At 37.0% G+C, this 26,511-nt stretch overlaps 1 protein-coding gene and 1 pseudogene across 4 annotated transcripts in view; both read left to right on the top strand.

Moving 5' to 3' along the window:
• The first annotated feature begins 409 nt into the window (after positions 1-409).
• Positions 410-841, top strand: LOC150001963 (putative uncharacterized protein C6orf52 pseudogene; annotated as a pseudogene).
• Positions 842-4,346: 3,505 nt separating this feature from the next.
• The window catches only part of LOC150001962 (receptor-type tyrosine-protein phosphatase zeta-like), a 210,395-nt gene continuing 188,230 nt past the window's right edge, over positions 4,347-26,511 (top strand). For all 4 annotated transcript variants that reach the window (XM_090287428.1, XM_090287427.1, XM_090287430.1 and 1 more), the window contains exon 1: positions 4,347-4,697. In XM_090287428.1, coding sequence (XP_090143554.1) covers positions 4,640-4,697 — 58 coding nt within the window. In that variant the 5' untranslated portion in view covers positions 4,347-4,639. The remainder of the gene's footprint in view (positions 4,698-26,511) is intronic.

Genomic DNA, 26,511 nt, shown 5'->3' with positions numbered 1-26,511 from the left:
TATTCATTACACTAAAATTTTATTCCTTAAGTTTATTCATTAAATGTAGCACATTGTAATGCACTGACATTATATTGCACTAAAAATTATTCATTGTTTATCTAAAATTCAGTTTTAGCTAAGTATCCTCTATTTTATGTCAATCCTCATCAAAAAAAGACATTTTGTAATAGCAATTCTTTTATCTCCTTTTAGACTGTGAGTTCCTTTATGGTAGTGAAGGAGCAACGCATACTTGAATGGTCATCCCCTAAAGAAACGCGTGTTATATAATGGACACACAATAGAAATGTGTTAAATAAAAGAAAAAGAATGTAAAGGCTAAATTTTAAAGAACTGATATAGATAGATGGATGATGAATGGATGTATAGATGGATAGACAGATGAATGGATATAGATATTCACCCTATGGCATATTTTGTTAACATATCTCAATAAAATAATTATTACTGGCACTGGCAAAGAGTGAAGCCAGAGTTCCAGCCCCACCAGGGTTACCTCTTTGGCAACTGGTGTGAGCAACAGCACAGCAGTTATTCTCTTTTGGCTACAGCTGTGGCTGTGTAGCAGATGGAAATGGACATAACCTTCTTTCTGCATGTGAGACCTCTGAATGCCCACTGAAACTTTGATTATACTTGAGTTAACCACAGCTCTGGCTGAAAACCAAGATGAAGACCCGCTAGAAAGATTTAGGATCTCTATGTCTCTTTCATAAGTTGCCATTGACAGCCTCTGGATACATTTCATTCTAAAATTCAAGATGATAACCCCCAAACAAGCAAGTTGTTCATTAAGCTACCCAGCTATTATATTAATTGTATCCTGTTTATTTTTTGAAAAAAAGAAAAGTATTCTCCCAGGAATATACTGAATTCTGCCTGTAAATACAAACTTCCAGGACTTAAATGTGATTGACATGATAGAGTGTAATGTAAGTAAACTTTACCAGCACACACTTCATATATGTGTATATATATATTATAGATTATAAAATATGTGCCTAGAATATATATGATACATAAATATGTATTTATAAATATATTAAAATACATAGCTCTATATCTATCTCTCTAGATAACTATCAATTTATCTATATATGGATAAATAGACAGGTACAGGTAACCCCCGCATAACATGGTTGTTAGGTTCCTAACAAATGCCATGTTATGTGAATCCATGTTATATGCAAAAAAAAAAAAAAAAAAAAAAAAAACTAGTACAAAAGAGGGGTTAGGTTCAAAAAATTAAAAAAACATACTATTATATTTTTTAATATAAATATTTTTATATTTTATTATTAAAGCAACTTTTATCAAAAGTATTACATAGTAATATTAATTAAGTAATGTTTTTTCATCATCACTACTAAGCTCCATTAACTGAATGTGTTTTCTTTTTGACAAGATATCCTCATCCTCTGAACTTTCTTCAGCATTATCTTGATTTCTATGCTCTACTTTTCACAAAAAAATCTGTTATTTTAGATTGCTTGTTTTTAGCTGAGAGATCTTGATAAATTTTGCTATACGGTGCTAAGCACTTTTGAAGTTCTCTCTTAAACTTTGTGCTCCTTTCAGTGAAAAGATCTTTATTTCAGAAATACGACTAACTGTTCAGCTAAGTCTAGGCCTTTCTTTACACTTTTTAGAGTAAACTCTTTAACTTCTTCATTTTCATCAGTGCTATCGTCCCCTAAGTTATCTTGGCACATTCCAGATGTCATTTCCACCAAAATTGCTTCATCGGTTTCTTCTTCTACGAGCAATTCTTGAATATCTTCTACAGTCATATCGCATTACAGCTAAACCATGTTACAGAAGTACCATGTTATCCGGGGAATACCTGTATATAGATAGACAGATGATAGATTCAGATTCTGATGTGGTTTAACAGGTTTATAACTTGAAATGATAATAACTAACGAAAATAATCAGGCAACACATCTCAGAAATGACCAAGACCCACATAAAATTGTGAAATGTGAGATACAATATGCTTTTGATGTTCCAGCCTTTCTGGTGCCTTCTCTTCAACACCTGGGCTGTTTCAATGACTGACTTATCAAGGACCTGAACCATATGAGCCTCTTACTCCCTCACTCTCCCCGGGACCATCAGATCCACATTGGCTGGTTCTCCAAGTCAGCTTTCCATTGCAACCACTCGGTCACATAGAATCGGTTGCCATTCTGTTTTCCACACAAATCTCAATAGCAGTTTGACAGCTCCCTCAAAGTGGCTTTTATGCCTCCCTAGAAGAATGACAATAATTTTAACTGAGAACTGAATCAGCAGAGACTACAGAATTTAACTGTCCTTTTTACCAAGGTAACTTTGATTTCAAGAGTGCCATTGTTTTGAGATCTAACTGAAAGAGTGGCTAGTGATGTGACTTTTTGGCCAAGTAGGAGGGGATTTAGGGTGATTTTTGTTATTGTTGCATTATTCTGGCAGGCTAGTCAGGTAGATTTGATAATTGAGACCTTACAGAACACCATAATTGACCCTGAGCAAAACTAGCTTCTAAATAGTTGAAGTTCTTGGAAGTTTCTTTTGTGGTTCCCACTTGCTTAGTATTTCACATATAAGCTCCTCTGCTAGGACACCAACGTTTCCCATAGTTTGACCCCACTTAATTTCCTCAAATTTAATTCACACTGTTTTTATAGTGCATGATTGCTTCTCATATTCTTGTCCCCACACCTTTTGACATCAATTCTTTTTCCTGCCAATGCAATTAATTACACATCTTTAGAAAACATCCTTTGCCTACTCCAGTCCATATTGTACACTTTCCCTAATCTCTCAGTGCATTTCTAGTTTATATACACATTTCTTGCTGTTAGAAAAAAATTTTTCCTCAGTGAGCAATCAACCCCCATTATAATTCTCAAAGTTGCAGCATTTCTATTTTATTCATGAGAAGAATAAGATTGAGAGTCAATTTCTTAAAATGTGTTCATATTCCTGAATAAACATTCTAAATTGATTTGAAATTTATTACATGATTACACTCAATTTCTGTAGCAATAGAAAATTGCATCACTGGCTCTCCACTTTTAATCTGTGGTTCAGAGGCTGTGGATATTAATGAGAACAGGTGGTAACACTTGAAATACATTCAGAACCCAATATTCTATGCAATAGCTTTCTTTAAAAATGTAAAACTAAACTACTATTTTTGAGACAAGAACAGGACACAGGAGCATACACTGTACATATAACCTACATCAAATGGTTGATAAGAATACAAATAATAAACCCAGAACTTGATTTTCTATGTCTTGGACTTTTAAACGGCTCCAAATTCAGTTTCATATAAATAGGGAAAAAAAGTTCTTATATTTAAAGGATATATAAACCAAAATCTTAAAACTGCATGGCTTTTCGGGGTGTTACATTATCTTTTCATTTAGGCTTCAGGTTAATTCAAGAAATATTTAGGGAACATCCACTGACTTCTGCCTCTGTGTGAGGATCTGGGTTATAATAATAAATAAAGCAAACTCCCTGCCACAAAGGCGCTCACAGTGCCGACAGGGACAGAAACAAGCGCATACAGCGTGACATTCCCAGCTCTAAGGAAGCAGAAGGCATGCGCTATATTTCTTTTATTTATCCTTCAATCAAGCAATTAAAAAATCTTCCCGTGCGACCCACTGCAGAGCTGAAAGTTCTTCCAAGCTGCTGTGCAGAGCAGGACGATTTGATTGGACTTTGGGGAAGGACCAGGGTCTGACTGACCAAACAATCGGGACGTAGATTATTAGCGATTCACGGGGTCTGCAACGCCTTTGGTGATTTGGAAAACGGAAAGAAAAGGGAGAGGGACCCCTACTTTACCCAGGTTTCCCCATCACTTTCTAATTGGATCCACTTAGCTCAGCATCTGCAGGAAGGACAACAATAAAATGAAAAACATTTCCAATAGTGAACCCCAAAGGTCAGTCTCTGGCTGTGCGGGACAATGAGGGTCGGGCCTCTTCTCTTTCAAAAGGATAAAGGAGCCTTAACGAAGAGACTTTTTTCTACGAACATTCTAAACCCCAGCAGGTTCCACTAACTCCAGGACAAGGAAGCCACTGGCAAGGGCCGAGGAGAGGGGTGTCACTATGTGAATCGCTCTTACAGGGAGTGCGAGCCGCGCCCCTCCGACCCCTCGCGGGCGACCCCGGTGAGCTACAAGTTCCTCGCGGCGCGGCAGACCGGCGAAGCACAGCGCCCCGCCCCCGCCCCCGCCCCGCCCCCGCCCCCGCCCCGCCCCCGCCCCGCCTCAGTCCCCGCCCCCGTCCTGCCCAGAGGCGCGCACAGGCCGGCGGAGCGCGCACCCGCCACTCAGGCGCCGCTGCGCTCCGAGCGCTCAGACCACTGTCGCCGCAGCCAGCGAAGGACACCGACGACTCCCGCCAGCCCGCTGACATGAGCCTCGTCTAGGGGCTCCTTTTCCCACGAGCACCACTACGCGTCCTTCCCTCATTAATATCCTCTCTCTCTCATTCTCTCTCTTGCTCTTTCTCACACACATACAAAATCTCACATCAATCTATATACCGGAGGAGAAAACGTTTCCTTCGCGCTCTTTCCCTCTGAACCCCGAGAACTGAGCGGTGGTGGGGGACCCCTGGACCGTCTGGAAATGTTCATCCTGACGCGCTTCCTCGCTTGCATTCAGCTCCTCTGTGTTTGCCGGCTGGGTGAGTCATGAAACCTCGGTGGGCTTTCCTCTCGGGACCGTTTGGGATACGGGTGTAGGGACTTAAGAGCCGCCGCCGCCATCTAGCAAGGAGGAAAAAGGGAAAGTGAACTGGGATCCCACGGGGTCCACAGCGGCACATGGGTGCGAGCCGCGTGGGAGAATGCGCCTCCTCCCCACTTCTCACCTCCGCCGCCTTCTGTCTGCCGCGGGAATTCGTGCACCCACCCGCACAAGGGAGAGGCTGGTTAATCACCGTCCCTGTCCCCACAGCCCCTCTCTCTCCTCTTTTTTACAAAGAGTGGAAAGAGCCTGTTTAGTACCCATAAGAAGATAAATGCAACCAGAAATACAATCATGGAACCATGGTGCGGGGCTACATACTACATCGCGTTTTTACTGTTAAGTTCATGTTACCGATATTATAGGCTTGAATGAAAAATACACGTGCCTGATGCTAATTACACAGACACACACGGACTGAAAGGAGGTAACGGGAACAAGCACTAACCTGACTTTTCAGTGTTTTTTAGTACTTTTAATTTAGTCACATTCAAGTCTGGGCAGTTACTTTAAAAAAAAAAAACAGGTTTAATCAAAATTTCTGTCAACGTTCTGCTACTGGTGCCAAAGTCAGAGGAGAGCTACAGGCTGATGTATTTATATTAATGGATTCATCTTTCAGGTTACATATTTAATATTGAAATTGCACTCAGAAATAGCCAGTTAGAAATTTACCTGCGATATAGGTTCGAGTGTTCTGGTCATTTTCCAGAACAATTGTAAGATTGACTTTTGCGTTTTATCAAAGAAGTGTCTTCATGTTTTTAGGAAGATTTGCTATTATGGTGGAATATAATAGGTTTGGAGGCATACACCTGAAAGTTAAAAAATGTACCTCCATTTCTGAGTATGCATATTCTTTTCAGTTAGAGGATGACAGTTTTTAAAAAATTTTAGATTGTTAATTATAAAGTAGATACAAACCTATATTTTTATATGATAGATGGAGCTGGTCTTGGCGCAGTAACCTTTACAAAAATCATTTTGTATTTTAACTAATTAGAATTGTATTGCAAACAGGATGATAATTGCCAACAGCCCCCCCCCCCCCAGATACATGGACATAATTTAAATTCCTAAAACTTTATGGAAGTTCTCAAGGGTGATGTGATACACACAGTGACATTTAAGACTTGGAGGGGGTTCTAGTTCTAGTTTTCTTTAAAATAATATAGTTGATTCTGGAGAGGGGAAGACATTTTTTAAAAGAGTTGTGGTCATTAGATACACACCTGTTGAATTTACATTTCCATTGTTGATATGTTTTAACAACAAAGCCAGATCGCTTTGGTATTTAGATTATCTCATATAGTATAGAAATAAATCAGAGAATACTTCTTTGTATGCCTTCCAAACCATATGCCCTGAATATATTGTGAATTTTTTTAATAGAGGTATAATTTATCATTTTAAAGTGTACAATTCAGTAGTTTTTGGTGTTTTCACAAAATTGTGCAGCCATCACCACTAATAACAGAACATTTTAATCACCCCCAAAATAAACTCCATTAACAATCATTCATCATCCTCTTGACCCCAGCCCAGGCAACTTCTAATTTACTTTTTCTTTTTTATAGATTTGTCTATCCTGAGCATTTCATATAAATGGAGTCATACAATGTGTGGCCTTTGGTGTCTGGCTTTGTTCACTCAGCATAATGTTTTCAAAATTAACCCATGTTGTAGCCTGTATCAGTACTTCATTCCTTTTTGTGGCTGAATGATATTTCATTCCAATATGCCACATTTTGCAAATTCTCAATAAAGCATTATCTATAGCTTGTTGTTTTTGGTAATTTAGATTTTAGCTTATTGGACTTTAATACTTTGTTGATGTAAAATTTAACTGTAAAGGGTTTAAATTACTTGTTTAAGCATATCACAAGTTTATGTGGTGATACTGAATGTACTAGAACTCAAATTCTGTGGGGTGGGGTTTTGTTCTTTTTTGTGTGACTGGCAGATGACTACTTTTTTATCCTTTCCCCAATTTTACAAAGTTGTCCTTTTACAATGTTAACTACAGGCTGACCTAAGGGCCTTGGCAACCTCAGGATGAGTATCTTGATCTTCTGTAGCACATTTTGAAAAACTGAAGCACATTATCTACAAATGAAAAATTTAGCCTCCACTTCAATTATCTTTCCCTCAACATCTACTCTGGTATTCGTGGATGTGTTCATTACTCATCTTCAGTGTCCTTGGAGCCAACGAGAGGCTCCAAAGTGTCCTGACTTAATATTACTTTAAAAATCACATGAGTAACACATTTAATGTTATTTAGCTGAAGGACATTCTTAATAAGAGAGGCGGAAATTAAAGATGACTCCAAGACAATTCCCTAAGTGAATTTGGACCTTCTCTAAAATAATTGAGAGGTTTTCTACTAGGTGGAGAACTAATGTAATGACTGTACGACTCTAATTATTATTTAATCTTGACCCACTGAACAGGTAGTGGGAAAAAACTGCAGTGGCTTTCCTGTAAAAAGGCTTAATTGTGAGTCATAGAGGGGAGGTAGCTGTTTCAAGAGCTTTTAAGGAACAGTTTCTTTTAACTAATGAGAATTCAGGATCTTTGAATTGAGTTATTGCCCTCCAAGGTACACAAAATTCGACTGTTTAAATATTCTTGTTAAATATGCAATGAATCAGATTTTGAACTTCTGTCATGTCTTACTGCTTTAAGGACCATATTAACTACAAATTATATGCAATTCCTCTGCAAGAATTAATTGCTTAGTTTATTCCGAACATGAAATCAGTGGAACCAAGTATATTGTGACTTTGAGCTTGGTCTGTTTAAAGTCCGAAACAAATTTTAACCAGGAATAGAAAACATTTATGCCTTTTCCCTCAGATAACAACTACTTTCCAGTTATAAAATTAATTATTTTTGAGTTGTAAAGTAGCAATTTTTATTTCATCTCTCAATTTTATGTAGACTGTGCTTCCTCCATTCAGGGAAATTTGTCAGGATAAACCATTTCATTGATGAATTCATTTATGCTCTCATGTCTGCACTAGAAATTTGGGAATTTGCTTAAAATTTTATGTTGTGGGAATTTTGCTTCTGGCAAAAAATCAGTTTTCTCTGGAAGCCTGAGCTGTGTTTCCCTATTCCCTTTACTCTAAAGAGAGTGGAGTTATGTCCAACCTGGTAACTGCTTGATCACCCATTTGCCATCTTTTGAGACTGTAGAATGGAAATGGAATCTCTCATTCAGAACCAGAGAACTTCAAGGGAAGGGCTTGATTAAGAAGATGAGCTTATGTTTTATTTCCATATACCATCCATGTAGTGCAGACCCAGTGCTGAAATATGTGTGTGTGTGTATATATATATATATATATTTTTTTTTTTCTCATTTCATTCTTCCCAAAGCCTTTGAGGTAGGTGTTTTCATTTTACACATTTTATAGCAGAGGAAACTGAGGTACAGGACACTGAGGTATAGAGAAATCAACTGACTTAGCTAACATCACACAGCCTGTCTCAGCCTGTATGTCCCTTGTGACTCCCAAGCATAAGCCCTTTCTCCTTTCATTCCCATGAAGTCACTTTGCTATTAGAATTTGCTAGCTGGCTACATATGAGATGTGCTGCTTTATGTAGATCTCCATTCCTGACTTTTCCCATATTGCTTTTCTATCCCCCCCCCCCCTTTTTATTTGTAATGTAAGGCATGTAACAGCCACTGTGATCCACATGTAGAGCACTTCCAACCGTACTATTTTAACTTTTTTTCATTACATGCTTACTAAGTGCTGGGAATCTGGTAGCCACTTATAATTGAGCAGTGCATAAACATAGTGTGTCCTAATACTCGTGATGCCTGCAATGCAGCTGATCTGATTCAATCCCCACATTGAAAACCTTTAAATCTCACTTTTAGGATACTTTGTTTAGAACTAGTTGAGAATAAATCTTTCCCAAATTCTCTTAGTTTGTTAAAAACCTTAACTTTCAATTGTCTTTAACTTTTATTGTCTTACTGGAAGTAATCCCTAGTAGTAACTTCAGATTACAAAAGGAAACCAGTTGTTATCTGTGTTTGTAATTGTTCAGAGACATATATAATATCCTGTATAGTCATTGAGGGAAAAATTATTTTATCATATTGCACAATCCTAAAACTCTTATATTTTAGAATTGTGCTGTCCAATACCATAGCCACTAAGACTATGGAGCCATTTAAGTTAAAATTTATTTAAAAAATTAATTCACTTCCTCAATCACATTTTAAGTATTCAGTAGCCACATATGGCTCATAGCTACTGCATGGGGAAAGTTTCCATCACTGCACAAAGTGTGTTGGCCAGCACTGTTTTAGAGTAAAAAGGTAATAAAGTATTGCTAGTACTTAAAAAAAAAATCCTCACCAAAGTATGTTTATTCATTTTAGAGAGAAAAAGACATTGATGTGAGAGAGAAACATCTATCAATTGCCTCCCTAATGCCCCCTGACTGAGATCAAACCTACAACCTAGGTATGCCCTGACTGAGAATTGAACCTTCAACTTATTTTTGCTGTATGGGATGACACTCCAACTAACAGAGCCATCCGGCCAGAGCACTAGTTTTTTTTGATAGTACTGATTGATAGAATGGATAAGAAGTTGTCAACTTAACTAGAAAAACTTCTAAAGTCATTAAAATTATTTGAAGTGTTGATGTGTGGGGGTTATTTTTGGTGTGTGTGTGTCAACCATACGAAAGTCACAGAGACATTCTAGCCTCCTTAGGTAGAGCATTAAGGGATGAAGACAGTTCAGTGGCCACTTTGTGGCCTTTGTAGACTGGCAGTGAAGGGGAGAGTTAGCTATTAGTTCAGGAGTGAGTGCTTTGTTCCCATAGCACATTATCCGTGGTTTGTTTTAGCATTCACTGTATTGTTTTGCAGCATGTCTCTCTGTATCCCACACCAGACTATCTTCTTGAGGGCAAAGACTGTACTGCATTCCTCCTTGGACTTAGTAGTCTTCGTTTTAGCATCTACAGTAGGTGCTTAGTAAATATTTAATGTACTGATCATAGAGAAAAAACTGTGAAGGTTCTTAGGCAGTAGTAGATTTTTGCTGTCGAGATGGGCCAGTTTCATCTGACCTTTCCTTCTGATCCTGATCCCCAAACCACTCACCTTGAGCCACAATCTTTAATGACATTTCTGGCACCAAACCTTCACTTTATTTTATTCTCCCAGAAAGATGTATAAGCATCACCTAGATGCAGATACTACTTGTGTTTTAAACATAGAGCCCTCATGACAGACACTACATGTGTAGTTGCTGCAGCAATTTTGAGTGAAGATTAAATGCTCAATGAGTTGCCACCACTGAGGCTTGGATATGCACCAGGTGGCAGGGCATCAAGTCACGGTATATGTGGGTGCATGTGTGTGTGTACACCTATTTATAAGTTAGAGGGGAGAGGGCAGCAAAGGTGAGGGGTGGTCAGTAATGAAAAATGTAGTGTGTTAAGTCCATGAAGACTGTTTTTAGTAAGTCAAAACCTGTCATATAGGGTTAAGTCTCCTCCAGTCAAGGTAGTGGCCTAAGGTGGTTCTGGAAACCAAATGAATAGCAGGAAGTGCAGTTACATTACATGATATGCATGCTTTTGGAGTTTGGCTCTAGTTTTAGCATTAATCCCAGAGATGATGTGCTATACCTAGTTTAGTCCTGCACATAGCAGGTGTTCAGCAAATATTTGAATTGAGTTGAATTCAGATGGAACAGGGCATGAGATGAGTTAGAAATCCTCACAGGCATTAAAAACAAAATAAGTTCTTCTAATAGGATCTTCGTTTTATTTTTCTCCTCCTCTTTCCTGTTTTCTTTTGTTTGTTTGTTTGTTTGTTTTTTGTGGCTATTTCTCTTCACCATTACTTCCTTTAAGCATGAATTTAAGATTTTAAAAAAGCCCTCAATATAGCTTAGCACCTTGATAAAGAGTTTGATAGGAAGGATATTGATGCTATTTGATACCATTATTTAAAAATATTTTACTGTGATATAATTTGGGGAGCTTTGTGGTTGACATGATTTTAAAAAAATGGATTAACATTTCTTTTTTGCCTACATATTCTAGTATGTTAAAATAAATGGGCAAGTTGTGTTGTGTTTTGTTTTGCTTTTCATATTTGTACACAGATATTAAAGTAAATGAAATTATTTAAGATCCTGTTTAATGTGAACTTCCTGATTTCAGTAAATAAACATGAATCAATTTATGTACAAGCATTGACAGGAGATAAGTTTTTTAGACATTTCCTTGGAAATATACTCTTTATATATTTGGAAAGAATATTTTATTAATTAGTAGGAAAAAAGGATTTTCTGTTAAAATATTCATAACAATGAGTACAGTTTATCCTCCACTCTTGTGGAATCATTCTATCATACTTTCTCTGCTTTCCCTGACAGAATTTACTCATAATTTTTCTGTTCTTTCACTGCTTATTTCTTGAATCCTAAGCTCTAACATATTTATATAAAGATGGGGATGGATTCTAGAACTTTTCTCTGAACTGATTAATTCAGAACTTTGAGTAGGAAAAAAGAAACTGTTGTTGTTTAAAATGACCTCTTTTAGCAGAGATCATGGTCACCATCAGAGACCTGATTGTATGCTTAGAATAACAAAATGCTGGACAGATATAAGGAACATTCTAGATTTTCTCAATGGTTTTCAATTATGTCACCATCAGATTAAAAATGAGTTCTGTAACGACATTTTTACCCTCATGCATTCTGACACATTTTCTTGAATGAGATACCTAAGGGTAGTGTCTTACCTGGCACACAGAATTGTACAGAATCTTGGTCTGTCTACAGGAGCCTGTTACACATGTGGTATCATTGTCATGTTTGTTTCATTGCAAAAAAGGTTGACAACCATTTATCTATGTCAATGGTCCTCAATCCTCGGTGCACTTCGTAATTGTCTGGTGTTACACTTGGGAGGTAATTAGGTTTAGAAGAGATCTTGAGGGTGGCTCCACTGATCCTCATGATGGAGTCAGTGTCCCTATAAGAAGAGAAAGAGAGATCAGAGCTTTTTCTCCCTGCCATGTGAGGATAGAGTGAGAAGGCAGCTGTCTCTAAACCAGGAAAAGAGGCCTCTCCAGCCCCATCCAGAGCCAAATATGACAGCCCCTTGATCTTGGATTTCTCATTCTCCAAACTGGTGACAAATAAATGCCTGTTGTTTAAGCCACATAGTCTATGGTATTTTGTTATAGTAGCCTGAGTTGGCTGATAACACCTTTGGAACCTTTAAAACATACTGATGTCTGGGTCCCACCCTGGATCAAATTCATGTGTGGATACAGGGCCCGGACATGAAGATTTTCTTTAAATTCCCCAGGTGACTACAGAATACAGCCAGGGTTTAAAACCATGAATCTAGGTTAACTTTGTGATACTCCTAATCTTAGTTTATTTTTCTTAAGCAAAGATATTGGCAAGTTTCATGCTATCCTAAAACAGAGCTAGTGCCACAGAACAAAGGTTCTGGAAAATTTCCCATCCCTCTCTCCTCTTCTTAAGGCAGTTTCAGTGTCAGAGTAACCCTAGAAGGAGGAGTATGGACTATAGTGGCTGACCTCATAGTCTTTGCAAGCCAGAGGAACTTCAGGAGGCCGGACAGTCTTGGAGTTGGTCCAGAGATTCAAGACTATTTGCACATGAGTGGATAATTGCACCAGCATCTGAGATGGGAGTCCCAAGTGCATTTTCCAGGGCACAGGTACATAGTATCTTTAGTTTTGTCAGTGACACACATTCTTGCTATTCCTTTGTTTTCTTTCTGTAAACATAAGTTGTTAGAATCAGAGTTATTCTTTTCTGTTATGTAATACATATAAGATATAGCTAATTTTTATTTGAGCAATTGATTTGTGTTTGTTTCTTAAAATAACATTTTAACATTCATCAGGTCCAGGCTGTTTGTTTTTATTATATCTGAAAATCACTAATAGCTCCATTTAAGAGTTAGTGCAGAACTTTTTCATATGGTCCAAATCACTATTTTAATATTCTAAATAGTTAATGATGAGGACACAGGCACAAATCAATTCAGTTAGTCTTTATTGAGCATCATCCTTATAATAAATATTCTCCTACAGAAAATATCTCTCTAGTGGTTTGCTAAGCCTTTGCAAGAGAGAAAGATCCATGTATAAATAACTCTCATACATAGCAGAGTTTACAGAATATGAAAATGTGAGTTGTGTGGGAGTGTAAGCTGAATTCACCTCTGGGAAGGCTTTCAGGAGGAGACAGGTTTGGATGTAGACCCTGCAGTGTGGGTACATAGTGCTTTGGGGCACACTGCTGGGGGAAAGGGCATTAGTTGCAAAAAGAACGACACAGAGAAGCATTAAATGGGAAAGACAGTGTGGCGTTGGAGGAAGGGAAAAACTGGGAGGGGCGCATCTTAGTGGAAAAATGTCAAATACAATAATAGGTAGGATTTCCAGTGGCCAATTGAAGAGCTTGCAGTTTAGAATTTGTCCAATATATAATGGGGAACTATTGAAGGATTTTGAACAGTGGAATGACTTGAGTAGATCGCTGTATTTTAGGACAATTAACTCAAGTATCAGAGTATAGGGTAGATTGGAGCAGAGTGATACTGGGAATCAGGAACATCAGTTAAAAGTCTATTACACTGTGGCAGTCAGTGGAAATTTGATAGATCATTTGGAGGTATAATAATGCCATCGTTTTTATATAACATATTATAATGTTTAACAAGTACTTAAATACATTACCTGGTTTGATATAAGTGTAATTTTTACAATTGTTAAGGCTTGGAGCCATCTGAAGAGTGAGTCATTGGTGGTCCTCAGGGAATGTCTTCCCTATGGAAGTGAAGATGGCAAGGACCACACAATGTCAGAAATATCGAGGAACAAAAAATGGAGACAGCAAATACATACAATTCTGCAGAAGATGATAATTGGAAGGGAAGAAAATAATAGAGAGAAATAAAGAATAGTAACTTGAAGACTGCTTACTTACTGAAGGGTAGAATTCCAAATTTGATATCACAAGATAATGGAATTGAAGCTAAATATTTCCTCTGAACTGATTAACATGGTCCCTTGAGAAGTAATAAGAGGAAATGCTGCTGCTTTAAATGGTCTGTTTCTGTTTGTTTTAGTAGAGATCATAGTCACAACTTAACATTAAAAATAGACCCCCCCCCACAAGAATGGGAAGGATTGAATTCAGTCATAATGTCAGGCTAATTTTATCAAGTTTTATCAAAACTATTTTTTTTATCACCTTTAAATTACTTCATTTGTCCCTTTAAAAATGAGTGCAGATATTAATGTGACACTTCAGTCAGCTGTCTGCCAATAAACAGACTTCCTTACTACCCACGATTTCACATTGCTTAAAGGCTGTCATGTTTATATGGCATAAACTAATATTTTTGTAATTGCTTGCAACTTGTATTTTGCATAAAAACAGTGCAAAGGAAAATAAGCCATAGAATAGGCTTCCCAGAATTTGTTTTAAATTCATTTTAGCAATTTTTCCTTCTAATTCATGAACAATATGATAGAATTTTATCTACTGTATGTCACTATATACATTAAGGATACATGAAGTGATAAATTAATGAATTATTAAGTTGAGAAAAGGGATAAAGTAGCAGTTGCCAAGAATAGAAATGCAAGTGTACTTTTCCTTGTGCAATGAAGAAATGTAGCTATATTGGGCTATATAAGAGTTGGATACAAGAATTTTCTATTTAAGATGTATTACTGAATAGATTCTTCATGAGTAATATTTGGTTATGATAAAGTTTCCCTTGATATCTTTCAGAATGGGGAAATGACATGTAATACACACATATATTTCATATTTACATGAGTATTTTATATGTAGCTATATAGATACACATATATGATATATACACAAATAAATGAGGACATCTATTTTCTGCTTCTCAAAATTGATATTGCCTTATTTCAAGCATTATGAGATTATATCCTTGAGGAAAAATTATTAAGATTAATGGTAGAAATTATTCTAGATATTTTGAGCCTGTCTTACTTTGGTCTCCAACATAAAAAAGGGAAAGGAAGATGGTCTGCTTATTTCTGTGACCTGAATACAGTTCTGTACCTCTTTAAAGGGGCTGAGTCCAGTTGAGATCAATGGAACTCATTGAACAACTACTATTTGCTTAACACTGTGCTGGACTTTAATAGTTTTTGTCTTTGAGGAGTTAATTTTGTTACAGATATAAATGTACCCTGGTGGGAGCATACCAGAATAGAAAATAATAAAATAAAAGTAAAATTACATGAATCAGATTTTAAGTGTACAGAAAGTCATAAAAAGGAGAGACACAATAAATATGTGAATTCATTTCAAAAATATTTCTGTGAGCATCTGAGTAGCACTTTCTCCTTTTGAACATGGAACATTTACTGTTCCATTTAATTACTTAAGCCTCTTTTGTGCCTCTTTATTTTTGCTTTATACAGAAACAAAAAGATAAGTGTATATTACTCATTTCAGATTACTCACTCAAAGGGAAGCTTGAATACAGAAATTGGTTGGGTTTTGCATCTCTAGTCAAAATAATAGTGTAAGTAGCAAAATATATAAGGAAAATGTCTGTTAAAACACTCATCTTGTATGTTCTGTTCAACACCTGCTCCTAAGAAAATGTCACATAATTTCCATAGTTATGCCTGTCCCAATTCAAAGCTTATTTTTTGATGGTGGTAAATCCTATTTTGTGAAAAAATTAAACTCTTGGTGCTAAGATTTTACAGAATGAGTTGATATGCATATAATTCTTAGATAAAAGTTTATCAAAATGGAGCAGAATTTTGAACATAGATGTCAGTGCTGTCTGCAAAATTGATTCCCAGAAAGAAGCACAGAGAATGAAATCACTTTTAATTAGCCAAGAATGGCTAGTACATGTTGCCTTTAAATCTTTTCATATATAGCACAATCTGGACATCATCCATCCCACAAGAGAGTATCACATAATACTTCTCTCTTGTCTGTCATTCCAACTCATTTTCTTCCTTATCTTTCATTACATTTTAGCTATTTAGTATTCCTGGCAGAAGAAATCAAGAAAACACAAGATGCTTCTTTGTTCCTTAGTAATTTATTCAGGAGTTTATACTAACCGTTCCATCCCCTCCCAATGATAAAACACTTCCAATAACAAACAAACAAACAAACAACTAGAGAATATTCCAGTTCCTTGTTGGGTGGAAGCTTTTCACGGTGGCTCCTCTTCTTCCTCCACGTTTTTGAATTAGAATTCTACAGCATCTGTCATTTTGAAAAAAATAAAACTGTTTGTTTTTGCATATATGGTGAGACAAATGAAGGTAACATTTAACCAAATAATATCTCTAGGAATGATAGGGGTGCATAAAGCCTTTTACACTGAGACAGGCTGGGCCTTCTCTAACTGCTGGCAGAGAAAGTGTACCTCCATGCAGTGAGTTTTCCCTTATGAATACATGGGAAGTGCTGGCTTTTTAAATGTAAGGCTTTGAGACTGTAGTCCACAGTCTTCTGGAGATTTGTTTGGGTGATTATGTTACTGGAAAAAACTCATTGAAAATAGGTCATCAAGAAAAGATTGATGCAGACTTTTATGTGGAAGTAATTATGCTTGTTTGTTGCATTCTGTTCTTGTTCAATATGCCAGACTATGCAGGTTCAGTTAAGATCTGTATATGGTAGTAATTAAAAAATAATGAAGTTTTTGCATATTACATATCTTATTACTCAGTCATCTATAAATCCCAGATACACATATATAGTTAGTTGATGAGGAGCTGGAAAGTTCCACTGCATTAAATGTCACTTGCATACATATAGACACACGCTCCCCCCCACAGAACCATGAAAAGAACACATGCATCCTCTATTAACATAGGAAATCCTATTAACATAGGAAACCAACCTGTTTTCTTGCCATAATGTAAAAAGCTCAATAAACATGCTATCATCATGACAGATAATATAAATTATTGTTTGTCTGAGGCCAGTATTTAAAAGCTTTTTGTAAGTTTGTAGAAACAAATATTGGTATGCTGTCAAGAAGTTGCATCTTATGTGAAGGACTTTCCTTTTACATAGTGTGTTTCTGTAATTTTCAGAAAGAAATTCTTCAGCAACTGACTTCAATAATGAAACACAATGGAGTAATAAGGTCTCCACCCTTGGAAACTATTGAGAAAATATTAGATGGGATTTTGTGTTGTTTCTATGTTCATATAACTTCTCATATTATATGATGCTCTTCCCAAGACATTCAAGGTGCTTCAAACCTGAACTCAGGCTACCTGTCCAACTTGACCTGACCCTTCACACCTGTGTCCCTTTACTTTGGCTCGAGCTTTTCCTTTTTCTTAGGTGGCTTAGGACTCCTTGTATTCCTAGTTATCTTTCACGTCCACTGTAAAACCTTCTCTCACACATCGCTTTTCCCCGACCCAGAGAGGGAAACATCACTCACATTGTATTTCAGTTGTGTCCATAACTGCCTCCCTGGAAGGAGTCTTGTCTCAATAGATACAAGCACTGGTCTCTAAAGACCCTTGGCCCATATAGTAGGTACTCAGTAAATACTTGTGACATAAATCAAGGAATTAAATTCCTTTCAAAGCAGTCACTTTAAAAACAGAAAATACAATAGGATCTATCTATTCAAATTTTAAATATTGCCAACACCTCATCTCATTCAGCACACTTTTTAGCAGAGGAAGAAACTTGGGGTCACATTCCCAGCATTCAGAATTAAAATTCAGTTCACCCTCAAAGTCACTCAATTCCTCTTATTTTAAAAAAGGAATCTAAAAGTAGGTCAATCAAATCACATTCTCATTTTAATAGGCCCAAGACTCTATATAGATTTTGAACTTAATTGGCATGCTATCATGGACCACTTTCTAAGGGTCTTTCCTCTTGGCTTTCAGAGTTTTAAGAAAGAAAATTAAGTGATTGGAATAGTGAATACAGAAGAAAGGAAGAGATGACTGTGGCCAGAAACATGAAAGAAAGAGGACTATAAGTTCCTTTATTCTAAGTAGCAGTGGGAGAATCTACTTGTTGTCCTACACAGCGGATGCACCGTTTCTGTGGCTAAGTTTGTCCTATGTTTCCTGTCAAATCAGGGTTTTAATGAAACAAAAAGATACCGGATCCTTGTCTGTAGCACCTCCTCATCCCTCCAGTGCCAGCCAAAAGCAGTTCTCTCAGTTCTTTTATTCTTTTTTTTTTTTTTTTACCAAGAACAAGATCTGAGATACGTAAGATCCTGTTCGATTCAAGTCTGGAGAAAGCACTGTAGATTTTATAGCCACTGATTACCTGTTGCTGTCAATAGCTGTATTGTCTGTATTTTATCATGTATCCAGGGCTTTAAATTTTTTAAGCAGAGTAAGTTTTAGGTTTGTAGAGTGAAAGCTATTTTCCTTGGAAAAGAGAACCTTTATTCTTGATACTTTAAAGTCTCAAAAAATGTGAGAATAGCAGGTTTATGCTGTGCCCTGCTTGGGGGACTATGAGTGACATTTTAAAACCAACTTTTGTGGCAAAGAACCTGAATGTCTTCTCTTCGGGCTGCTGACCTGGTTTATAGGGTAGCTGGAAGACTCACAATAGGATATGTAAAATATAAGTAAAAGGCGAAAGATTTATACGATCTGAAGAGAAACCAGAGTAAAGATTCTTCCCCATGTAGGAAGGCCACCCTCCCCTCCACACCCCCACTCTTATTAGGGATTTCTGGACCCAAGGGTAGGTAGGACGATGACCACGCCCAGCTTGAAGCAGCTAGAAGAGTAGGAGACCATTGCCCACTGTCCTCTATAAGATTATAAAGGGTCTAAAGTCTGAGGGGAGGGGATGTTACTTTTTTTATTGTTATAAAAAGAAATCAATGAATTAATTCTAAAATAATAATAACATAGAAAAGGGAGAAACCGGAGAGATTGCATGCATGACCCATGGACATGGACTGGGGAAGGGAGGGGTTGCTGGGGGAGGGGGGTGCTGGGCGGGGGGGAGCAAAGGAGAAAAAATGGAACTGTTGTGACAATATTACCTATAAAATGTAATTTAAAAAAATGTAAAATATAAAGAGATGAAAAAATGGATTGCTAAAAGTAAGTCTATCAAGATGAAGCAAATGTTTAGTAAAATATAGAAGTCAGTGTTCTGTTCAATAAAAATAGTTTAAATATTAATGAGACTAATAGGCAAGTAGAAATTATTTTCAGACCTCTGTAACTTCCCAGTTCTGCAAACAACAGTAAGAAAATTGAATTCAGGAAAACTTTTCCTGTTTAGAATAGGATAAAGGACCCACTAAAATATACAATTATTCACACTGAAAAAAAAGGTCATTATTTTTAAGTAATGTCAACTATACTGATATTTAATAATAGGTGATCTAAGAAATTATTTTGAAATGTTTTAGTATGTTCAGAATAAAATATAAGCATTATAATTTAAGGAATACAAAGTTAAGAGAAAACAAAACATCTGAGGAAAATAAGAACAATACTCAGATATTTAATTAAAAGACACTGAAAAGAGAGTACTTATTAAAATGAACAGTGATGTTTGATAAACTAAATTATTAAAAGTTTAAAAAGCTATTTTGTTATATAATAGCTAGAAGCAGTAGTATTTGATCTGATCAAGAATTGGCAAATAACAGTAAGCAGTGATAAAGATTCATATGGAACTTACTTTGGGAAAATCAGGTTTTAAAACAATTATATAGGGAATGAATTAGATTATCAAAGTTTTAAAACTATGAGCACAGAGAAGAATTGGATGAATTGAACACTAATTTTTAAGAGATGCAGTATTTTTATCTTGCTGTTTAAAGAGGCTTTGGTTATTTTAGTTATTTTAAATGAGGCCTGAGTTAAATATTCAGTATAAGAAGCCTCATATGAAATTCAGCCATTATGGTTATGGTCTTTTGGAGGTAATATTAATCGTAAGGTTATGTGTAGCCTGTGTTTTTAGAAAAGTTTACTATGACTTCAGAAGCTTTTGATGAGAAAATATTTTTAAAACATAAGGAGCAATATAATATTGGAAAATGCAGGTAAGAGTTCTGTGATTGATTTTGGAAGGACTCCCTCCCATCCTGAAGCAGGCTCTGTGTGAAGGCTTACAGCTAAAGGTTACATCTTTAACAACAGAATTTTATTTTTGCATTATATGCATTTATAACTAAAGTGTTGGTGTTTTCTTTAAGTTATTAGCTTAACATATGATAATACAAATTAATCAGTAAATGTGGTTAAGATACTGTTATTTCTACCATTAAAAAATCCTCTTGACTTCTGCCCCATTTCTCTCCTTTCATTTTCAGGTAAACTTTTGGAAAGTGTCCTATACTCATCATCTCCTCTTGCTCTCCTCCCGTTTGCTTCTGAACCCACTCTAACCAGGATTCTGTTCCCACCACTCCAAAACACCATCCTCATCGATTTCACCAGTGCCCTCAAGATTGCTAAATCCAATAGGCAGCGTCTTTGTTCCTCATTTTGTTGGCCTACACACAGCTTTTGACAATTACAACTTTGTCTTCTTGGCGAGGCTTTGTTCATGTGACTTTCAGAACATCACAGCTGCCTGGCTTTCCTGACTGTCTAACCGACCACCTCCCTTACGGTCTACCTCAGTCACTTTTGCTGGTTCCTTCTCATCTCCCAACTTGTAAACATTGGAGTCCCCAAGACTCATTCCTTGGGCCACCTCTCTTTTCTGTCTATATACTGTTTGCATGCTTCTCTCATCCCTATATTCTCTACATGGGTAACTCCTAAATTTTTATCTCCATACTAGACTCTTACCTGAAATTCAGGACTTTATGTGCAACTGCATACTTAGGTATTTAATATACCTCAGACTTAAGGTGTCCAAAATTGAACTCTGGCTCTTCTTCCATCCCATTCCTAAATTCCACTGTCTGCTTTATCTCAGTAAATAGTTATTTACTCTTTTCTCGGTAAAGAGTTGTTATTCACTCTTTCTGTTGCTCAGGCCAGAGTTTTTGAGGTCATCTTTGATTCTTCCTTTTCTGTCAGAACTTACATTTACTCTGTCAGCAAGCTTCTCCTGGATTGCATTTTCTTATGATCTGCAACCATTGCTACCATCTGTCTGAGCCTCCATTGCCTCTTCCTTGGATTATTGCACTAGTTTCCCTCCGGTCTCCCTGCTTTGCCTCAGAGGGTCAGCTGGGTGATTTTTGTTCAGCTGTAAGTTAGATCATGTCATCCTCCCAATTTCCTGTCTCACTCAGAATAAAAGCAAAATTTATACAGTTTTTATCCAGCCCTGAGTCAAAAGTTACATGAGAATTTTCAATTGCGTGGCTGTCATCACCCCTAATACCTACATTGTTCAAGAGTCAAGTGCACTGGTCTAATCACTGCCCCTGCCCTCACTTCTATTCTAGCCTCGCTGGCCTCCTTGCTGCTCCTGAGTCACTCAGGCATGTTCTCCACCAGGCTGTGTTTTTGCTATTTCCTCCATTTAAAATGTCCTTCTTCTATAACTCTTTATAACCCACCCTTCACCCCCATACATTTTTGCTCAATGTTACTTTTTTCTTGCAGACCTTCCTGGGTACCCTGTTGTAAAATTGTGACCATCTTTCTCCCCCAAATTCCTTTCATCCCCTCCTATTTATTTTCCTCATTAGAACTTATCACTTCTTTAGTTTTTATTTTTTTATTTTATTTTTTAATGTGTTTTATTGATTACAGTGTTACATTTGTTCCAATTTCCCTTCCCTCTGCTCCCCTCCACCCGGTGGCCCCCCTCCCTCCCCTTGTCCCTCCCTTTTAGTCCTTGTCCATTGGTTGTGCATATAGTTCTTCTCAACCTTTCTGTCTATTCCATTCCCTCCCACGATGTTTCTTAATTCCTATACCATCTCCCTCTCCTCCTTCCCCTTCCCTGCTGACTTCCCCCCAATATGCTCCCCATACCTATAGTTCTTTTTCCACTCTCATTGCCTATTTAGTTTGCCTTTGTTTCAATTCCCTGGCTTCTGTTGTTGTTTCTTGTGATGCAGTTTTCATTTTAATGTTCATAGTTTTGATCCTCCTTTTTCTAAACCAGTCCCTTTAACATCTCATATAACAGTGGTTTGGATCTAATGAACTCTTTCAGTTTTATTTTGTCCTGGAAACACTTTCTCTGCCCTTCTATTCTGAATGACAGCTTCGCTGGATAAAGTATTCGTGGTTGTAGGTTTTGGATTTTCATTACTTTGAATATTTCTCGCCAGTCCCTTCTTGCCTGCAGGGTCTCCCTTGAGAAGTCAGCTGATAGTCTAATTGGGACCCCTTTGTACATGATTCTTTTCTTCTCTCTTGCTGCTTTTAAGATTCTCTCTTTATCTTTAACTTTTGACATTTTGATTATAATGTGTCTTGGAGTGGTTCTCCCTGGGTCCAGTTGTTTTGGAACTCTCTGTGCTTCCTGGACCTGTAAGACTATTTCCTTCCCCAAGTTAGGGAAGTTCTGCTTTATTATATTTTCACTTAATTTTTCAATTTCTAGTTCTTCTTCTTTGCCCTCTGGCAATCCAATAACCCGTATGTTGGATCTCTTATAGCTGTCCCAGAGGTTTCTGATCCTCTCATCATTTTCCTTGTTTCCTGTTTCCTCTCTCTGCACTGGTTGACTGTTTGTTCCTTCTCTATGTTCTGGTTTGTTGATTTGAACTCTGGATTTTATTTCCTCACCATCTGTCTCGTATGTGGTTTTGTTCCTTTCAGTATGAGTGTTTTTCAATTCTTTCTCATCTTTTTCCAGATCTTTTGTTAATTCTGTAAGCCACCTGATAACAATGGCCCTGAACTGAGCCTCTGACAGGTTTCTTATTTGTTCATCTGTCAGGTTCTTCATCTGTTGCCTGGTGAGCTGCGCCACCAGGATTTCTATAGTTGTCTGCCTCATTTTGACAGATGCGTTTTTTTTTCTTGGGCCGGCTATAGGGGGGGCAGTGCCTGTGTACTCGTCACAACCCAGCGACCGGCAGTGGTCCAGCAACCTTTCTCGCCGCGCTGTGGCACTTTGTCGACACTGCCCAGCGACCAGTGGCGATCTGCAACCTATTTTGAAGCACTGTGGCGCTTTGTGTGGGGGCGGGGGTCCAAGATGGATTCCTGCAGTTATTCCGCTAGGAGACTGGGATCCGTCCTCCCGCCCTCTGGGTCTCACTGCTTGAGGTGATGCGGTGGCTGCTTTTCCCAGCATTGGGGTCGTAAGCTGCCAGGGTTAGACTGCAGCTGAGATTGCTCTCCCTGCCGCTGTCCCTGGTGCTACCGCAAACAGCTCCGCCCCCTTTCGCTCTTCTTACCTGCCCGAAGGGCGCCGCTGGTTTATAACTTTATATGTTGGGCTTCTGTGTAGCTTTATTTTCTGGAATTTCTAGTTATCTTTTATTTTGAAGTACTTGTATTCCTCTCTAGTTGTAGAAGGAGACCGAGCGTGTCCGTCTAAGCCTCCATCTTGGCCTACTTCTTTAGTTTTTAAATTATGTTGTTCTCTATCTCTCCTCATTAGCACCTAAGTTTCATTGACGTTTGTGGATTTATTTAGTTACAGTTGCCAGTGTAGTGCTTGTCACAAAATAGTGTGCAGTAAATATTTATTGAATAAATAAAAAACTAAAAATACCTCCCCTTCTTTTTGATTTTCATTGAATCATATTTTGGGTGATATCACTGTGTCTTTCTTTAGTTTGCATTGTCATAGTTGTCTTAAGCTATCCATATTATATTTTTGACATTTCATGTAACTTTTCATTAAATTGCCCTTACAAACAAATAGTCAATTTTTGGCTTTATCTGAAATCTTAGTGTGGTTTTTCAACATCTTTATTTCATCTTGTGTTGTTAATTTAATTTCATATTTATGCATCCTAATTGTTCTTTATATTCTCCTTTGTTTTCCTTATGCACTATTAGTCTTTGCATTTATTTTTTCATGGGTCATAATTTTAATTCTTACTTGATTTTAACTAGTAGAATGCTTAAAAACTTTTTTCTCTCATTGTCAAGAAAGAAGTTCCTTTGAGTCTTTTGCAATAGTACACATGAAATACATTACCCACCACCAGCAGTCTTTTTCCATTTTACCGAGTTACTAGGTATTATAAATACAGATTTCTTATTTTAAATATAGGATACTATTATTAAATAACTATTTTTACATTTTTTGGACATTCATAATTAGTTCAGCAACCAGCTCTACAAGATATATCTGGATTACTTTTCATGCTTAGAGCTTACAGTTGGTTTTTACATATCATAATTTTGTCATTCTTGGATTTCTTCTTGAAGTAATTGTTTAAAGGAAACTTAAGTGACTTGTTTTCTGTATCATACATATTCACATTTTTATGCATTGTGTGTGTGTGTGTATTTCATATGGTGACTCTTGAAAGCAGTCTAATCTTTCTGATAAAGCTTTGGAGATTTTACAAATAGAGCAAATAGCCCTGACTGGCATGACTCAGTGGGTTGGGCATCATCCCACAAACTGAGAGGTCACAGGTTCAATTCCTGGTCAGGGCATATGTCTGGGTTGTGGGCCAGGTACTCAAATGGGGGCATGTGAGAGGCAAGCATTCGATGATTCTCTAGCACATCAATGTTCTCTCCTTCTTTCTCTCCCTCCCTTCCCCTCTCTCTAAAAATAGATAAAAATTGTTAATAAAACAAATAAAACAATAATAACTTAATGCCTTTAAAATGTGCATATATAGCATTTCCTGCATGATAGTATGTTTCCTTGATTTTTGGAAAAATATTTTTCACGATTATAAGATTATCATTGCAGATATTCAGGAATTCAACTCAAAATTCCATCAGAGACAAATATTTTTAGCATTTTAGTTTACCTCTTCCCTGACATTTCTCTAAGCATGTACACACACACACACACACACACACACACACACAGGGAAAGAGAGGAGGGAGGGAGAGAAAGGAGAGGTAAGTATTTTAAACAAAGATTGCCCTGTACATGGCTTAGTGATTTCACTTTTGAATTTAAAATACAGTGAATAATTTGCTATGTCATGAAACATTGTGATTTTAAATTTTAAATTGCTGAATTAGTTAGAATGTGGCTTGACTGCATGTTGAAACCCCAAATGACTGTATGTCTCAAGTAAGAATCAAGTTTATTTCTCTGTTGCTTTTCTGTCCAGACTGATAGAGCACTCTCCTACAAAGTCAATGGCAATAGTATGCACTCAAAACTGTCAGAACCCATAGTTCTTTTATTGTTCCATCATCTCTGGGGTATTATTCTTTCTTGTGTGTCCCTTATGACTCACAACTATGTCAGTGGGAAGGGTAAAGAGGGAAATGGCATGGCTTACATTTGTATGTTCCTTTGAAGTTACAATGCTGAAGTTGTACTTAGCGCTTTGCCAGAACTTATCCACATGTCTACAAGAAAAACTAGAAAGTTTGAAGAACATTCTGGATAGCCGGATGCCCACCTAAACATTTTGTTACTGTAGAAGAAAGGGAGAATTGGGAAATTAACATTCACTGTCAAATAATATTTCATTAAACTATGTTCTGGCAAGGTTTTTGCTGTTATTCACAATGTATTAATGAATATCCTCATGCCTCCATATCTGTTCTCTTATAAATATTAGCTTTTTAAGGATGGCCAAGATTTTCTGAATATATATCAGGTGCTAGATAGTATCTAATATTTCGTGCATTTTTTTCCACTAAATATAATAATCTTAATAAATAGTTACTCTTCTTGATCCTCATTCAGAGATATGACTAAGAAAATCAAGACTTCTTTGGAAGACTTAGAATGTTAAATAAGAAGGTGTTAAATAGCTTTGTCACATTCGTAGGCCTAATAAATGGTTGGTTAACATGAGATTCAGACACAGAACTATCTGAGTTCCAAGTCCTACTTCTTTCTAATTATTATTTGAGGGTAAATTATCAGAAGAAAAGTTTCTCCCACAAAGTTCTGCATTTGGCTATGTGATTCATTTTGTCAAACTACCCTCTGGAAAGCAGATCCCAGTGGGTACTGCTGTCAATAGTATATGGGAAGGTCCTTTGCCATTAGATATGTCAAAGGCAAAAAAAATTAAAGTAATAAAAACCCACTCTTGTTTAAGATTGTGTTTACATTTATTAATAAATAATTGGTTAAACATTTACATCTGTATTTATTATTTGTATTTCTTTTGTTGTGAATAGCCTTTTCCATGAATCACTGGCACTGAGATGTTTCTCTTTTATTTAGAGATCATTAGAACTCTTTTCTTTTTTTTCTTTTTAAATTTATTTTTAATAATATTTTATTGATTATGTTGTTCCAGTTTTTCCACTTTTTTCCCCTTTGCTCCCCTCCGCCCAGTATCCCCCTTCCTTCCAACAATCCCACCCCCTTAGTTCTTGTCCATGGGTTATGCATATAAGTTCTTTGGCTTCACCCTTTCCTATATTATTCCTAATTCCCCCCTGTCTATTTGGTACCAATTAATTATGCTTCTTAATCCCTGCACCATATCCCCATTTCTCCCCTCCCCCCTCCCAGCTGATAACCCTCCAAATGATCCCCATACCTATGATTCTGTTCCTATTGTGGTTTGCTTAGTTGGATTTTGTTTTTATTTTTTAGACTCAATTGTTGATAGTTGTGAATTTGTTGTCATTTTAGTGT

Source organism: Furipterus horrens, unplaced genomic scaffold (genome assembly GCF_987537825.1).
Source record: "Furipterus horrens unplaced genomic scaffold, mFurHor1.1.pri manual_scaffold_9, whole genome shotgun sequence".
NCBI classification, from domain to species: domain Eukaryota; kingdom Metazoa; phylum Chordata; class Mammalia; order Chiroptera; family Furipteridae; genus Furipterus; species Furipterus horrens.
Note: the sequence above shows the minus strand (reverse complement) of the source record. Positions and strands in the feature narration are given on the sequence as shown.